Source organism: Megalopta genalis, chromosome 2, assembly GCF_051020955.1.
Source record: "Megalopta genalis isolate 19385.01 chromosome 2, iyMegGena1_principal, whole genome shotgun sequence".
In the NCBI taxonomy this organism is placed as follows: Eukaryota; Metazoa; Arthropoda; class Insecta; order Hymenoptera; family Halictidae; genus Megalopta; species Megalopta genalis.
In genome coordinates, this window is record NC_135014.1 from 33,294,837 (window position 1) to 33,312,556 (window position 17,720).

General features: G+C 34.4%; 4 protein-coding genes across 24 annotated transcripts in view; 2 read left to right on the forward strand and 2 right to left on the reverse strand.

Annotated features, from left to right (window-relative positions):
* The window catches only part of Dh31-R (Diuretic hormone 31 Receptor), a 217,053-nt gene extending 212,045 nt beyond the window's left edge, over positions 1–5,008 (forward strand). For 13 of the 19 annotated variants that reach the window (XM_076519205.1, XM_076519210.1, XM_076519204.1 and 10 more), the window contains 4 exons: positions 276–317; positions 419–502; positions 2,698–2,743; positions 3,024–5,008. In XM_076519205.1, coding sequence (XP_076375320.1) covers positions 276–317; positions 419–502; positions 2,698–2,743; positions 3,024–3,184 — 333 coding nt within the window. In that variant the 3' untranslated portion in view covers positions 3,185–5,008. Of the gene's footprint in view, positions 1–275; positions 318–418; positions 503–2,177; positions 2,744–3,023 lie in introns of all 19 variants that reach the window. The other 6 variants (XM_076519212.1, XM_076519200.1, XM_076519215.1 and 3 more) reach the window with 4 other exon arrangements.
* A 261-nt stretch (positions 5,009–5,269) lies between these two features.
* LOC117225343 (transmembrane protein 19) lies at positions 5,270–7,373 on the reverse strand. 2 transcript variants are annotated; one of them, XM_033478840.2, is made up of 7 exons: positions 7,073–7,373; positions 6,760–6,986; positions 6,565–6,675; positions 6,100–6,387; positions 5,908–6,012; positions 5,617–5,832; positions 5,270–5,539 (listed from the first exon to the last, which is right to left on the reverse strand). In XM_033478840.2, exons 2-7 carry the CDS (start codon positions 6,890–6,892, stop codon positions 5,385–5,387), a joined length of 1,008 nt encoding a protein of 335 aa, XP_033334731.1. In that variant the 5' UTR covers positions 6,893–6,986; positions 7,073–7,373; the 3' UTR covers positions 5,270–5,384. The 2 variants fall into 2 exon arrangements, with proteins under 2 accessions (XP_033334731.1, XP_076375338.1); XM_076519223.1 differs by having other exon boundaries at positions 6,760–7,373.
* A 681-nt stretch (positions 7,374–8,054) lies between these two features.
* LOC117225314 (ribosomal protein S6 kinase delta-1) lies at positions 8,055–17,709 on the forward strand. Of its 2 annotated transcripts, none has more exons than XM_076519195.1 (7): positions 8,055–8,662; positions 8,892–10,025; positions 10,110–10,243; positions 10,323–11,496; positions 11,577–11,672; positions 11,750–11,836; positions 17,508–17,709. In XM_076519195.1, exons 1-7 carry the CDS (start codon positions 8,567–8,569, stop codon positions 17,676–17,678), a joined length of 2,892 nt encoding a protein of 963 aa, XP_076375310.1. In that variant the 5' UTR covers positions 8,055–8,566; the 3' UTR covers positions 17,679–17,709. The 2 variants fall into 2 exon arrangements, with proteins under 2 accessions (XP_076375310.1, XP_076375309.1); XM_076519194.1 differs by lacking the exon at positions 17,508–17,709 and adding an exon at positions 12,394–12,497 and having other exon boundaries at positions 8,056–8,662; positions 11,750–11,892.
* On the reverse strand, positions 12,261–16,747 carry SMC2 (structural maintenance of chromosomes 2). The gene is made up of 8 exons (XM_033478785.2): positions 16,445–16,747; positions 15,759–16,181; positions 15,411–15,689; positions 14,572–15,345; positions 13,896–14,483; positions 13,202–13,823; positions 12,871–13,124; positions 12,261–12,790 (listed from the first exon to the last, which is right to left on the reverse strand). The coding sequence occupies exons 1-8, from the start codon at positions 16,610–16,612 to the stop codon at positions 12,365–12,367; spliced, it is 3,534 nt and encodes a 1,177-aa protein (XP_033334676.2). The 5' UTR covers positions 16,613–16,747; the 3' UTR covers positions 12,261–12,364.
* Positions 17,710–17,720: the final 11 nt, after the last annotated feature.

Consider the following 17,720-nt stretch of genomic DNA (forward strand, 5'->3'; position numbering starts at 1 on the left):
ACTATTATACTATAATATTTATACTGCGGATTTTACGCATTTGTGACAACAATGAGCAGTTGCAATTTGAAACGCCAAAAACATCCAAAAAATTGTGATCTGTCAACATATTGCTGCCATCAGGCTAAACATATTAAAGAAAGAAATTCCAAGATAATTTCTGTTCCTCGCACTGGATGCAAAAAAAATGTCTATATTGCACAAAGATCCACAGTCTAATCGTCAACTATTCGACGACGATTTTTTTATGATTCTAAGACAGTTTGTTTCCACAGGGCCTCTGCGTTGCCGTGTTGTTCTGTTTCCTGAACGGTGAGGTGTGTCAACGAATCCGAGCGGTTGCGCGGTTCATATCTAATTAACCGAATCGCGGGCTACAGATAATCTCATTAATAAAAACGTCGTTCGTGCTCTGCAGGTGATAGCGCAGTTCAAGAGGAAATGGGAGTGCACCGCTCTTCTGCGAAATCGGGCCAACTCTTGCACGGCCACGACCGTCTCGGTACGACAAATTCACAAGACATAAGAGCATTCACGGTGTCCCCCTAGAAATGAAAGCATCCTAACGACGATCACCTGCACGTTCCATACGTTCTTCCATTCGCTTCACATCTGTGTCGTCCGTGTATCATCAACATTTCATGTTGCTACAACACACAGCTTTGTCCTCGCGATCGATGCACGTATTGCGTCGATCCGTGCCACGAAAATTACGAAATTACTCTATCCGTTCGAATCCTTTCTCGTTTCCGTTTCATTTCTCCTTCGTCGACGTGTATATGCACGCGTTCATTAGACACTCGTATAGGCAGACTGCGGATTCGTTGAGCTTCGAACATTTTATCGTGACTTGTTTTAGCTGTAAGCGTTGCTATCACGAGAATCTTGCGACTCTCTTCTTAACCCTTTAGGTACGGCTGAATTCTGCGCGAGGCTATTTCTCTGGACGGCAGAGTCTGATGTGTACTGTACAGAGTTTGATACTGTATATACAGGGTGTACCAAAAATGTCTCGCAATCCGAAAGTGGCGGGTTCCTCAGGCCATTTGAAGCAACTTTTTCCTTTACAAAAATTTTCTCCGAGGCACCGTTAACGAGTTATTAACGAAAGACAGTGACTAATGAGAGGCGAGCTCGGCTGGCGCGAGGCGATCGAGCCAATGAGCGGAACTAGGCTTCGTGCGCTGGTTGGCTGGGCCGCCTCGCGTCAGCCGTACTCGATTCTTATTGGTCACTGTTTTTCGTTGATAACTCGTTAACGGTGCCTCGGAGAAAATTTTTGTAAAGGAAGAAGCTGCTTCAAATGATCCGAGGAACCCGCCATTTCCGGATTCCGAGACATTTTTGGGACACCCTGTAGACTGTTGTAAATCGATGCGAAGACAAAAGAAGTGTGAAACAATGCATATGAGGACGATTATTTGGTTCAAACGATGAGCCAGTGAGCTACTATAGTGGCGCGTCGTGCCTAAAAGGTTAACGGAACGGTCGCAGATTCTCGGCTCGTGGCCGGCACGGCTAACGTTCAAGGCATCGTTGAACGTGGTCCGTTTGCATTCTTTGAATTGTTGGGCAAGGTAGAACGCGGGCAACCTGGACACTGTAAATCATGAACGAAAATATGAAACACGACTGCGCCCTGTAACGTAATAAATCATAGAGATTGGCTTTTGCGCGTAGCTCTTCGTTTTAATTATACTTTCGCTCGGCCGTGTGCACGTTACCTCTGCTCGTATATTTCCGAGCCTCGCGGATTTGTGTCGGCGAGATCGAACCCAGGAGACAATACCAGGCCATCACGAATGTCCGCATGGCTTCGCGAGAAATGTGTGCCCCGCGCTTGCATGGAGCGTTCCGATACGATGATCGAGTTCCGTAAATATTCCTGAGCGATTCCGCGCTTTACCGCAGAAAGAGAGAATCACCATCATCGGGAATAGTCGGCCGAAAGTGTACAGTCGCGTGAAAATTCAGTTGATCGCTCAAAACCGCCGACAATTTTTACCGCGCGCAATTTTACTCGGCTATCATCCCATCTCGCCGTCTGTCTACGACTCGCCGGCCGGGAAATTGTGGCAAAAAGTGACTTTGAGCGATCACTTGAATTGCGATGCGAACGAATCGCCGCGCTTCCATCGTTCCCAAACCCCTTTTCATCTCTCATTCTCATCTTTCAGTTCTTTCCACGTCAAACGCGACTATGATTGGGTCGATGGAACACACTCGTTTCAGAAATCGTACGGATTGTCGGTCGAGAGGACCCTTCTTCAGCTTTGTTCGTTGGAAAGGCTGGATTAATTCGATTTATAATGCTGAGGTTTCGAGCAACGATCAAAGATAAAAAGAAAAAGAAAGTCAAAAGAATTCTCTACCGAAAACGAGAAGGGGTTACGCAAACCCCTTTCGCAAGCAAGCCAATCAGCCCCGGCAAATCCCGTAATCAGAGTTGTCGGTCGAGCAAAGGCCGTTCGGATGCATAATCGAATCCCTTGATCAGAGTTGAAGGAGCGTCCAGCCCACCAAAATCGCTGATTAGGCTGAATAGAGGGCGGAGCCCTCTCTTGTCGATCCAATTACAGTCGTCCTGGCTCTAGGTCAGTCCCAGCTTTAGTAGCAACCGCGTGTAGTCGGTGGTAGCACGCGAAACGAACCCGGCACATTTGCAAACACCTGTGTACATACGTACTGTCCATTCAGCGGCGGTTTCACCCGAAGAGACAGCACAGTCGGCGTGCCAGCAAAGGTAGCAATTAGGAACTGCACGTATGGTCAATGGTGCGATGCGGACTGAACTAATCCGGGTGAACCGATACTAACACGTCGGCCCGACTCCTAGCACGTCCTCGATCGAAACCGGCACCGATAACGAACTGGTGAATGAGCAACTAACAATTTTAGCTTGTGGTAGAGAGCGAACGAGAGGGAGAGAGAGAAAGAAAGAAAGAAAGGAAGAGAGTTGTCCGTGTCGTGCCAATGACAACGTGCCCGAGTCAAAGTCCATTGTGGGACGTTGACTGTTTCAGTTTATCCGATCGAACGCAGGTCCGATGCCGGGAGAGGACCAAGTGTGACTATCAGTTGCCCGCGCCACAACACCTGGACAGGAAGCCCGCAGGCAACCACGAAACCATGCAACTGGTCGCCACCAATAATGTCAATCACCCTGCCGACCGTTGGAACGTAGCACGGGGGGACGACGATTGGACGTCGTCGGTGTAAATAAGCCCAGGGAAAAACGACAGAAAAACGAACGATGAGACGGGTCTTTTTTTTTAATAAAGGATCCTGAAGGGACGTTGTTAAAGATTAAGATGATCAATGGAGGCGTTGCTCCAATTTGTGATTTTCTATAACGGGGGATGATCGATTATCTTGTCGGGATAGGATAGGCGGGTGGCTTTGTAGAAAGGACGAGGAGCGTTTCGAAGACCGTGGAGAATTTTGTTAAGTGAAAAGTAGAAGAATTGCAAGGTGGAAAGTTCGTTGTTTTCGCTTTGGGATAATTGCGATTTAAGGGTGATAGAAGCGTTTAGGAATATTAACCCTTAAGTGGTCTATGGTAGCCATTATGGTCCTGTGTACATTCTTGCGTTGATAAGTATTTGATGTATTCAAAATTTGACCAATCATTTGCGGTATTCGAATAAAGTTTGATCTCTAGAAAAATTGATTTCCCATGGAGCTGATTTTGGGAGCCCACTTAAGGGTTGAATATTTATAAAAATTATATAGAATGGGGCCAGATAGATTGTACAATCGAACAGGAATGATTCGACATGGAAAAATAAGTCGAGAGGAAAGAATAGCATTTTTTTGTTCCAAGCGTTGCTTTCGAGAAAATTGAGTTTGATAATAATTCAAGGAGTACGCGTGGTATAGAATAAGGATTAGCTGGCGTGTCTGATCATGAATGGCCTAGTCTACTTTTTGTGAATACGTACATACTCTGGGGGAAATATCTGACGAATCTCCAAACTCAATTATCTTGAAAACAAGACGTCTAACAAAAAAATATTACTGCTTTTTAAACTCAATTTTCAAATAATTGATATTTTTGGATTGTGTTAAAATGAAATGATAGGTGAAAGCAGAAAGTATTGTCACCGAACTATGTGCAATACATTGTTGAATAATGTATTTAGTAATCGTTGGTCAAGTTTGAGACAAGATATAGATTGTACATATGTTAAAAAGGATAAGTTTCAGATAATTTATCGCAAAGCATTGTATTAAATCTATTGCAATGTTTAAAAAATTTATTTGCGAAAAACGAGGAGAATTTAATTAATTGTTCTTTGCTTAGTTAACTTGATATTCTGAAAATCATATTAATTATGCATTTTTAGTAACGCATTTATATATTTGATTCTTATATCGATTAACATTGTATCCTGTAAATTAAACTTTTCATCAAACGCGCACAACTTCCTCGGAATAATTTGATAACTAATTGACTGCTAATTGAGTGCTAATTTATGTACAAGTGGCCATTATATCAATAATGTAAAAATCGAATAAGATACTGTGTTTCAAAAACGCATGTTAGAGTATATAAAATGGGAATAAAAATCCCTATTGTATGTAAATTCATTATAATTGAATCGTTTTATGTTACAATAGTTCTTTTATTCACTAACATGTATTTTTGAAATGGCTTTCGCGCGTATACTTCTCATATCCCATCGTTCATTAGGATTGTGTTCTTTTAAAAGTATTACATTTCACTGATGTGGAAAGAAAATCAAAATTATAAAATAAGAAATCAACGGCATCTCATATCTGCTTTATTATTTTCCTAAATACGTTTCCTTGTTTCTTGGCTCAAATAAAATTACAGCTGCATTGCTTTAAAAGAACACATCGTTTATTCGACAGAAAAAGCAAATAATGCGATTTGTCATATCAATTGTGTCATGTAATTTTTATACAAAATAATTATGTAGAAAAGGTGACGGAAATTTATTTAAGTTTGTGAATACAGCTAAATAAACAAAGAACTGTACATATATATGTATAAAGGCTTTTGATTTGTATCACTAATAAAATTCATTTCATCATCCTTAGATTAACATTTGAACAAAAATGGTTTATTGCTGTTACCGTTTGAAAAATGAAGAACTTTTAAAGAACTGGAGATTCTTTAATTTATAATATATTTCATATATTAATGTTATAAACAAAAATAACATTTTAACAATATCATCACTAAACTTATTCTATTTAGTCTTAATTAATACGTGATTCTACGTGGACGGTTTTAAAACACCAATAAATATAAACTGAAATTTTATTTTCTGAAAAGTATATACCCCCACTTTATGATCGTAATTATAAACTGTAATATATAAAAAAAGTAACAAAAAAATAAAGCATGTAAGATTCTTTTAAGGCCAAATTAAATTCGCGATTTTCGGTAAGGTAATTGCTATGGCGACGCTTGACAAAAGATTGACACTGTGATTGTCCAAAATTTGTCTACCGCAAATGTATTTCACTCGTTTCCCAGGACGTTCCACCACTACTCCGTTTTCGTTCATTCCTGCGGCAAAAACCAAAATTATCGATATAATATTACAGCATGCAGTACATTATCGGATATAATAAAGCAAACTTTACCTGAGTATTGTAAAGTAGCCCCTAAAATAGAATCTATGATACTGCCAAGGAGACCTCCGAGACATCCAACAAGTATAACTGGCCATTGTGGTGCAGCTAATTGAAGCACAGCCGAGTCTACAGTATATAGTACGGTAATGTAATAAAACAAACCCACTGTCAAACCACCGAGTGCGGAAACCAAAAGACCTACCCAGGATACACCACCGTTTGTTCCTGTTAACATAGGAAAATATAGTAATTTAGTCAAGTCTTTGGAACTCTGAATTTTTGTAATTTAGGGAGCTTTACCTCTTGGTACTCTTTTCCCTGTAGTAACTAAGAAAGGATCACTACTACCAATAACTGTTCCAATCTCTGAAGCCCAAGTATCTCCATTACAACATGCAAATGCTCCTACATCGTAACGATTGCAAAGAATGAAAATTCAGACAATTGTTAAAAATTTAATGTAAATTGTGAACTTCTTTTCTGTAAACTCACCTAAAATTCCAATCGACAACCAAGAACTCCTATAATACTTATCAAAATCAACAGGGTGTTCTCCACAACCTATATCCAATAGGTACAAAAGTGCCAACTGTGTTGCCATACCACCATTGCACAAAACTTGAATCCAATTTCTTTGACCACCTTCCTTGTAGTCTGCTTCAAATTTTCTTTTCTTGTGAGAACGAAACTTCGTTGCCTTGGAAGATGTAACAAAGAATGAGAACAGACAAGCCAGATGAACGTAACTTGTGAGAGTCAGAATAAAACCCATGAAAAATCCTGCAATATAATATTCTGTTACTACTGTAAGATATGTAAAATCTCTCGAAGTGAAACTTTTACAAAACAATCACTGCATCTTGTCTAAATAATAAACTGTGTTTTCAATTGCTTTGTGTATGTTCGTGATCTTATTTTTAATTTTCTTATTTTAAAATCTAAAGAACATTTTATTACCAAGAATAGCGCCAGTGATATCCACGCTTTTCTTTCTGAAACCCCAAAATGCTATAAAGGTAGGAATTGCGACGACTGCCAACCACCTCCATGGCGATATCACCAAGTCTTCTAAAAATGTTAGAAGGTTATGTCAATCAAAACAATCACATAGAGAAACGGAACAGTGAAAAGGGGTAAGTAGCATTCGTATACCTTCAAAGTGATTATTGGAATCCGGATGAAAGGTTGAGTAAACTACGTTTACGATCCAAAACAGCATAGAAATTGGAATTGCACAGGCACTGATCAGTACCGGCACCAACACGCGAGATCGTTCCTTCTCCATTTTCGTCAACGAGAATATACTTTACTCAATAAATCGTCATAAATATTGTTAAATATTAACTTTTATTCAATTGACTTGTTTAATTGATCTCGTTCTAATACAAAAGAGGTAGGAAGAAATGCGTTGAAAGGTCTACAAATAAGCCATTTCATCTCATATTCGATACGTAATACGCGATACCTGTGTAACAACGTGTACATTCACAGATTTCACTTAGTAACTGTCAGCTACATGGTACCAATCTATCAGCGATTATTAACAAGGAACGATTATACGTTTATTTTGCTATTTTTTTTTTTAGATAAGATAAAATTTAAATCTTGTGAGAGTGCCACCAAATTTCATTTTCACTAACATCAACTGACATTAACCCTTGACCAGCTGACACCGGCTGGCTTCCAAGCCAATGATAAATATTATGTGTACAATACACGATTAATTGGCATAAACAATAAACTAGAAAAAAACAGACTCGTTGTGGATTTTAGCATGTGCACAAAGTATAGAGCTACATAGATTGATCATCATGTTGGAATTTATGTTACAAGCTCTGAAATACCGGCATCGCTATTTCTTTTTATTGAAAAAAATACGAATTTTTAAAATTGTATCTTAAAAATATGTATATATAGAAGATTAGAATAACAAAATATTTGTGCTAATACAAATATGTATCTACATATGTACAGTATACATATAATAAATTGTCTAATTATCTCGCCGGAAATCTAATAGTACAGTGTACAACTCCTATTGTATAGTTGCATTTAATACTTAACAAAAACAATAACAATATATGTATATACGTAGTTTGATTGGAAATATTACTATCAGTCGGTTATTAAATTCTTGGTAAATTTGTAAGGACCGATATCTATCACTAAAAATCAGTGATTTTCTAGAGTTCTCTAATTAAAATAAATAGAATAGCCAACTAGTGATAGCGTATTAAACAGTACAGTACAAGTGTATTATTATTATAATAAAATATTACATATTCGATTATTTAAAACATATTTAAAAAACGATAAAAAGTGATCAGTAAATGGCATTTACAAAGAAAGACATACATATGTACATATCTTGATTCTCATTCGTTTATTTTAATTCGTTGTATGTCGTCCACTTTTGACTTTTAAGTTCGTGATAGACCATTGCATCGCACGCGCAGTAGCGCTCATGCAGTGATGAAGAGAAGATCGAAGCAGGTGTATTACTCACTAATTCACTGACAGTTGTCCAATTTGTGATATAAAAATAGTGAAACAAGATAACACTGACATGCAGTTGTAATAGCGATGGTGTAACCTACTTAATCGTACTATTTCTATACATAATTATATTTTTCAAATAATGTAAAAGTAATAAGTGATCTTTGCTCGGCGTTCATTTGAAGTAACTTAAATTATGTAGACAATGGTGTGCGTCTTACTGAAATTTGTAAGCGCATACTTGATAAACAATTATTCCAAATGATGAGTATATTTATGACATGGATGCATACAAGTGCATGTGAATGACAGTAATTGACAATGTAATCAATTGCGATATACATGTCTCGCAAACGAAGAAAAAAGCCAGATACGTAAAAATACAATGGTAGACATGTGCGAGTTCGAGCGATAAGCGATCAATTTATCGAGCTTCTGGTTTTATAGTTGAATTATACAAACGATGGCACCGACAAGGGACAAATGGATGAGACGATTTATTATTCCCGAAACGACACGACACAAGAAAGGCTTTACTATATACAAAGTCACTTCTGTGGTATGACAATAACGTTTTAATTACTTTTTAATATATCATGAAAACAATTGATTTTTACATTCAGTGAAACCTATTAAGTAGTTAATTTGACACATAAAAGATAGTAATAAATATAGATAAACTGTAATGTAAATTATATATGTTTGTAAATGTATGTGTACAAATAATTACTTTCACATATTTGTTTCTTATTTATTTTGTATTGTCACAATAATTATTATTTTTTTAGGTATTTTTAAAATCTTCTCATGAAGAAATATCTAAAGTGTCTGTCTGGAAGCGCTATAATGACTTTAAGAAACTTCACTCAGAATTAAACATTCTTTGTGCAAAGTCTCAAATTAAGGAGAGTTACCCATCATTCCCTAAACCAAAATATTTTGGCAGGTTCGAGGCTGAAGTTATAGAAGAAAGAAGGGAATGTGCATTAAAATTTTTAGAATTTGTAGGCAGGCATTCGTATTTATACTCTAGCGATATTTTCATAAAATTTTTTGAATCTAGTCATGGAGATTATTCTGTCAGCGATTGTTCACAATCTCTTAGTTCTGATACATCAATGGAAGATGATCGACATGCTTATGTAAATCGTTCATCAAGTAACGATATTATTTCTCAAACTATTTTTGAACCCAAAGTTATTCACAGCTCTATATCTGAAAATGAAACAAAGCAATCTCAAGAAGCTTGTAAATCTAAGGAATTACAATTTGCACAGTTAAATGACACAAATTCCAAGATTGAGGACAAAAGAGCATACATGACAAGAAACACAGATGACAATTTGCTTGTAAGAGATAGTAACATAGACAAAATTATATCCAGTTTAGAAGATAACCAGTTAATTTGTAATAAAAATAACAACTGCTACGAAGATCCAAACTATAATCTTCAAAATAACAATGATTGTGTAATTATACAGACATCGAGCAGAAACACAAACACTGATGCATTCACTACTGATGTGAATTCTTCATTGACAGCACACGATGGTTCTGATTTACCACAAACATGGACAGATTGTTCTCAATATATATTAGTTGCAGCTGCACATATGAATGCAGCCTTTAAACATGAAGATCTTACAGAGTATGAAGAAGCATTTACCCAGTACAAAATGGGAATCTCTAGTTTACGATCTGGTGTTGAATCTGATTCTAATAAAATAAGAGCAGAAATAATTAAGGAAAAAATATCAAAATATTTGGAAAGGGCTGAAAAACTTTACAACAGATACCTGAACTGTAATATTTCTTTGTTAAGTAAGCCCATTTCAGAGCTTCAACATTATAAAGTATTGAAGAGTTTGGACACAGTGATGCTTGTGAAAGATGTTCGCAAAAACTGCCTCAATATTGTAAAAGTATGATTGATTCAGAAGTTATTTTGTATTACATAAAGTAAAATATATGTTTAAGCAATTGAATCTGTAATTTTTTTATTTCAGACTGTAGAAAAGTCACCAACAAGTAAAGAAAACGTAAGTGATTATATACTACGCGGACAGGTGCCGTATATGGTACAATTACATGCATGCATTGATACAGAAACAACAGTATTCTTAATTTTACAACATCTAAGGTAAATGTGCTACTATCCTGTACCATTATTTATCATTTGTCATAGTCAATTTAAATGTAATTTTGTAATTACATTTCAGCCGTGGAAAGTTGTGGGATTTTATATTATCACACTATACCTCTAACAACAACCGATCATGTGATAAAAGAATTGTCGAAAATAACATTGGAAAATCGGTAAACGATACTAACACTATTTTGGAGAAAGATAGCATGAAAAATGAAAATGAAGGAACTGCATCTCTAGATAATGTAAAATTAACTAGTACAAATTCCAAAGTACAAATGAAGATAGATCCAACGACAGTAGATAAAACAAATGAAATATATAGAAATTTATCTACTACTCAATTATTAGAAAAGGCGCAGATACTGCTACAATCGGTTAATGCAACATTGAAAGAAAGTAATACTGTAGTAAATCGATTACGTGAATCTGATTATTTGATAAACCATGAACATAACACTAATTTATTGAATTTAAAGAACAGTATAAACCAGTCTAAAAATTGGACTGACGGACCGCTGGACATTGATAAGATATCAATAGAAATTGACAGTATAGACAAAACTACTACAATCGAAAAAATACCTGAAAACAATGTGATAATTTCTAATTACTTATCGGTAAATAATGATAAAAAAGAAAGGAGCCAATGTAGTACTGACAATTCATCGTTAAGCGATAGTTTCAAAGATCTTAGTTTCGGTGACAAGGAATCAACGAGTTCTTCAACGGACAGTTTAAAAACTGTCGATGCACTCGTTACAATAGATCATAAAAGTAATAAAACAGATAATACTATGAATAATTTAGTATTTAAGAAATCAACAAAATCTCATAGTAAAGCTGATAAAACAAATCATTATACATCAAATAATCAACAGATACAGTATACCGATACTATGCAATTAATGGAATCCTTAAAGAATATTGCAGATGCTGAAGAAATATCGTGGACGATACCAGAAAATGTAATTCGTCTTTGGGCTGCTGAAATACTTTTAGCATTAGAAGCATTACACCAACAAGAAGTTACAGTGTTTGATTTAAGACCAGATAACATATTATTGGATGATAATGGTCACGTTCAACTAACGTACATTGTACCGACCCATAATATAGATTTACTGAAATATAAACATCCTTACGCGTCTCCTGAATTATGTATGTTCTCGCCAATGATTCCCCTTACTCCAGCCACAGATATCTGGAGTTTTGGTGTTATCTTATATGAATTATTGGTAGGCAATGTAAGTTAAAATAACAATTTAATTTATATTAATAATAAGTAGTGGAGCAAATATATTCTATGCTATATATTTACTTTCAGAAATTTCAAGCAAAACATCCAAGTGTATTTCAATCGCATTCCTTACTTAACATTCCTTGCAAACTATCAGAGGATGCCAAGTCCTTATTGCTTAATGTAAGTTTATAAATAATATTTTAAATAATTAATCAATGTATATAAATAAATTCTAAACAAATTTTATAAATTTTCAGATATTGAAATATCAACCAAATGATAGATTGACAATACCAGAGATAAAACAACATCCCTTCTTTAAAGAAATTAATTGGACAAGTTTGGTAGATACATTTTAGGATTCTGTGCAACATACAGCAACATTTAAGAAAAATGCTTGGTAATAAAATAATTTGGATATCTGTAAAAACCCCAGAAAAAGAACTTTAAACTATCTTTTCTTTTGAAGATACATATATTTAAATAAGTTTTGAAATATACTTACGTACTTAAAAACTTAAATAATTAACATTTCATAAAAATCTAGATATACAATGATTAAAAATATTCCACAGTAATAAATTTCTTCACGTTTGAAATTTACTGTTTCTTTGTAGTTCTGTAAGATATTTAATGTACTGACTGTTAATAATTGCAACATATTGTAAAAATATTTAAGAAGCAGGCCCTGTCAGCTTTAATCACAATGCCCTTAATGTTTGTTCACCTAATTTCTTATTGCATTTTAAGGATTTGAGGATGCCGTAATTCCATATTCTATATTTATTATATTACATTATGTAGTTTTTCGACATAAGATATAAAAATATTAATTTATTTATACACATAAATCTACGCATTTTAATCTATATTTACTTATTTCTTATTCTTTCACTTCTAGATATTGTTGACATTCCATCAACAAACCTAGTCGTAAATACTACGTTAGCATTGTTGAACATTCCATCCTTCAATGATACAACAATAAATTGTGAATGTTTAAAATGTCTTTTTAACATTATACCAATATTCTCTGTATGAGAGAGATCCAGAGCAGCATCAACTTCGTCCAAAATATACAGAGGAGCCGGTTTGAATAAAAGCATAGCTAAAATCAATGACAATGCTACTAAGGATCTCTGTCCCCCAGATAATTCACCTAGCGATTCTTTCCAAATACCGGAAAAGGCAACTTTCACTTCTAAGCCATCTGTGACTGATTGATTTTCAGGAGCTTGTAACTTTGCATCGGCTCCTGGTAACAAACTACTAAATATCGATCCGAAGTCTTTGTTCACCTAGAAATTAATATTAATTAAGTATTTCATGTAATTACAATACTAATATTTAATCTCATAAAATGATCAATAGACAGTACCTGTTTCCAAGCTGTAAGCAAAGTTTCCCTTTTCTTTTCATCCAAGTGTTTAATTGTCTCCAATATTTTCTTCTTATCATTTTCAACAATTTTCTTTTTCTTCATCATTTCATTATATTGCTCTTCTTCTTTATCAAATAAACTGATAGCTCGCGTATTAATGTTCCGACTTAATTTTTCATGGAACGTTTGTAATCTATTTACTTTTTGTTTCATTTCATCAGGTTTGTTAACTTCAAAATCATAAATACCACCTAAGAGAAAGAAAAAAATATTGATCATTATTAATGTATAAAAGCAATATATTCTTTCATTATGAATAGCTAATTACCAGCTTTCCCAAAATAGATCTTATCTTGTTCAATCCACTCGTACTTTCGTAAAAGTTCCGTAACTTTTTGTTTGCACTCAGTAGCACAACTTTCAATTGAATTAATTTCATGATTTAATTTTTTAATGTCTAATTCTGCATCTTTATTCCGTTTTATTATTTCTTCTTTCTTTTCTACAAGCTTTCGCATATGAACATTTTGTTTATTAATAATTTCTTTATGTTCTTTTATGTCAGATTGCAATTGTTTCACGTCAGCTTTTATTTCCTTTAATTTTTCTTCTAGTTCAGTTTCTGCTTCTTGTTGTGAAATCAATTTCTCTTCAGATGCTTGTAACTGTTCTTTTCCAGCTTCAATACTCTGTTGTAACTCTTTAATTTCTAGTTCAAGTGTTTCTGCCTCTTGTTCTCGTTTTTGCCATTCCTTACGACTACTCACTGCTTTCTTTTTAAGTTTTTCTAGTTCCTTCTCAGTGTCTTTCAATTGTTTCTCGCGAATATTAGCAGAATCCTTCAGTTGGTGTTCCAATTCTCCAGCCCGTTTAATATTTGCTTTTTCAATTTTGTCTGCATTTGCCATTTTCTGCACAAGTTCTTCAATATTTTTCTCCAACTCATCAATCTGAAAAACAGATTAATATTTAATTAAACAATACTCATACCTATTTTAGTGTGTCAAGCTATTGAAACATACCTCTTCTTTTATTTTATAATATATAGTTTGTTCTAGCCTTTGTTTAACTACACCAATTTCATAATTACGTAAATCAAACTTTTGTTTTAACGACATATACTGCTCAGCAACGCTCGACAAATTTGCCAAATCGGTTTCAACCTTTTGATAACTTTGTTGTTTAATGTCTAATTCTTTCTGTATAGCTTTCAACTCTTCTAATTTTAACAGAACAGAACCAGACTTAGATGCAGCACCACCAGACAGTGTACCGGCAGGATCAACAACATCGCCTTCTAAGGTAACGCATTTTTTCATAATCTTTTCGTGAAACGCAATCTTTTTAGCAACATCAATATCTTTACAAACGAATATTTGTCCGAAAATCCAAGTCATTGCTGACCGAGTTTCTTCCGGATATTCTATAAGTGATAACGCCATTTGTACATTTTCTTCTCCTCCTATCTTTTGTGCCAAACGAACCATTTGATTATCCATTGGTCTACCATTTACTTTGTTCAACGGAATAATGGTAACGCGTTGTTGTAACTGTCCACGTTGAAGTAACTTTTTACTTGTTGTTTCTGTATCAACAATTACATTGTACAACTGAAATGTAAGGAGTTAATTGTAATTTTAATCTCTCAATAGCAAAACAAATTATGAATATTGTTTTACAATTGAAATATTTACGTACCTTTCCACCTGCAACAATATCTAAGGCATACGCCGCTCTTTTATCCTTAACAGTAATTAATTTGCCTACCACACCTTTCACAGACTTGGGATTGAAATTAGGTTCAGGTTTTTGATATTCAAACCTAATTTGTGGATATCTGGATTCAAAGTGATCTACTTTTTCCTCCAACACTCTTATCTCATTTCTCAGTGTGTGCCTTTGCTGTTTTAATGATTCTATAGTTCCATCTTGATAATCTAATTTTTTTAGTTGATTTTCCAAATTTTTTAGCTCTTTCTCCTTATCATCAAGATCTTTAGTATATTTTTTATATTCGTCCCCAGTGTTTTTAAGATCCGTTCTTTTCTTTTTTAATTGTTCCTTATTATGTGCTAATGTCATATCACATTGTTTATATTGTGTTTGTGCTTCTGTTGCAGACTGTTTTGCTGCTATTAATTGCTGTTCCAACGTCGCATTTTCACCATCTTGACTTTCTAATAAACCAGAAGTAATTTTTTGATATTTTTCTTGCGCAGCCTGTACAGCTTTACAATCTTGCTGATCTGTCTCTTTTAATTGTTTGAAAAGCCCTTCGACTTTAGCAAATTCTTTCTGTTTTGATATAAAAGCATCTTCGTCATCTTTTATGTTGGTCTTCAGTTCTTCTACAGCCTTTTTAGCAGCTTTGATATCTTCTTTACTACTATTAACCTCAGCCAATAATTTGAATTGCTTCTTTTCAGTTTCTCCTAATTCCTTTTCCAAAGTTTGTAACTGACCCCCTGTTTCCTAGAAAGAATAAAAATAATTAGGAATATAATATATTAATTTCCATTTTTAATCGAAATACACACTGTGTCTCTTTTCGAGGTAATGTCATTGTATTCTTTGTCTATATCTTTAAGTTCTTCTTCGCCATCGGTAATGCTTTTCTTTTTTTCATTTATTTTATCCTTAACTGCTTGTACGCTTCCTTCTGCCTTTTCACTGTCATTTATAGCATTCACATATTTCCAAGCAAGGCAAATTCTTTTACAGTGTTCTAATTCTCTTTCTATACGTTGAAATTCTACATATTGCGCTTTTTCTTCTTTGAGTTTTGCTAATTTTGGACCTATCTCTTCTTTTAAGATCTGAAACAAGTTATATTTTTCAATACATACAAAATAAAATTATTGTAAAACTTAGAAATTATTTCATACATCGTTTATTTCATTTAATTTACTGTCTTTCTTCTCTATAGTTTTTAAGGCAGCTTCCTTCTTATTCTCATACATTCTTGTACCTGCAGCTTCCTCTATCATAGATAAAATTTCTACAGGTTTCATATTAAGAACTTTTGTAATTCTCCCTTGCATAATTAAAAAGTGAGGATTGTTCACATTCAATTGTACAGAACAAAACATATCTTGTACACGTTTGTTTGGGACATTGGAACCATTGATCAAATATTTATTTTTCCCACCGATAACAACCTGTCGCGTTACTGTTATTTCTTCATAATGTTCATATCCCATTGGAGAAGAGGTTCTCTCGCTATTGTCAAATGTAACTGTAACACTAGCTTTCTTAATACCAGCTTGTCCAGATTTATAGACTAAATCTTGTAATGATGCTGCACGCACCTGTAATTAAAAAATTGTTATAAAATGTTTTTAGTTTTACGAAACCAATTTATTAGTAAATTAGAATTATAAATAAATAATATAAAAATATTAATTTTGTATTATAATACGTTGTTGTGTATATAATATGGACAAAATACATAAAATTTTCAAGATCATATCAAATTTTCTAAAGCAACGATTTCCATTTATAAGTATGTAACATAAGAATACAATTACTAGAGATTTGCCTAAATGAAAAAGCAAGAACAATTATAAAATACCTGGCCAAGATTTGTAATACCCAAAACAAAGCATATTGCATCCAAAATATTTGATTTGCCGCTACCGTTGAATCCTGTGATCGCGTTGAACTCTTTATCAAAACCAACTATTTCAATTCTTTTTCCATATGATTTAAAACCTTCTAACACCATACTTTTAATATGCATCTTGAATTACAATAACTATGTTACAAATGCATCAAAATATACTGATTTATATATATTTACACTGAGTAAACAAAACTACAAATTCAAATAGTGATTCGTGACTGTTAGTGACCGGTTTACATACTATGCATAGATAGCAGAACTCTAACGTAAAGAATTATGGGTAACTTGAGGTAGTGAATGAAATAAGGATATACAAAAGGAATTATTAGAACTTAGTCTTTGTTCGTATGTAATTAGGAAAAATGTTAATAAAAATTACAAAAAAGATAAGTTCTCAAAGGAAATTTTGACCGCTTTACGACTTTCTTACAGGAAAGTAGGAGTGAGAGAATTACCCATCACAAATGGGATTGGATGATGCAAATGGATTTCCATTGGCAATCCATTAGAATCGTCCAATCCCATTTGTGAGGTCTCCTCTCCGCCACTTGGAGCAGATTCCGAGACACCGAACACCAATGAACACACTGGCCTTGAGTAGAAATCCCAATAACAGTCAGGCGCCTGAAGCTCCGTTTGGTAGTATGCTACGTAGCCCCCTGTCGGCATGTTGCAGAAAGCATTGCTATAATATCAACGACTGCTTACTTTCACTTTTCAGTCGAAGTCGAAGCTAAAACATATTCGAATTCAGTAAAATGTTTTGAGTAATTGGCAGCTATTTTAACAAAGTGTAGGTAACAATTTTCTTCATATATTTTATTTGCAAGTAAGAATATTTTAAAAGTTATCAAAGTAAATCTAATCATACAAAGAAGATCTACATGTACATAATTAATTGCAATTCAATGTTACAATTAAGCTGTTACATGAAAGGAGTGACATTTGTAATAAACTTTATGTAAAAGATATACAACATTTTCTTCATTGTTGCATGTGATTATATTGTTAGGTTTACAATGAATATTCCACCCATTCAACAACCAGGAGCTATTGGGGTAGGGCAAATGACCCAGTCCGTAAATCCTCAGATTCCTCAAAATCCACAACAAGCACAGCCACAACAGGTCCAACAACAACAGCAACAACAGCAGCAACAGCAACAGACACAAGAGAAACTTGACAATATTTCTAAAGTAAAATCTTTAATCGGACCACTAAGAGA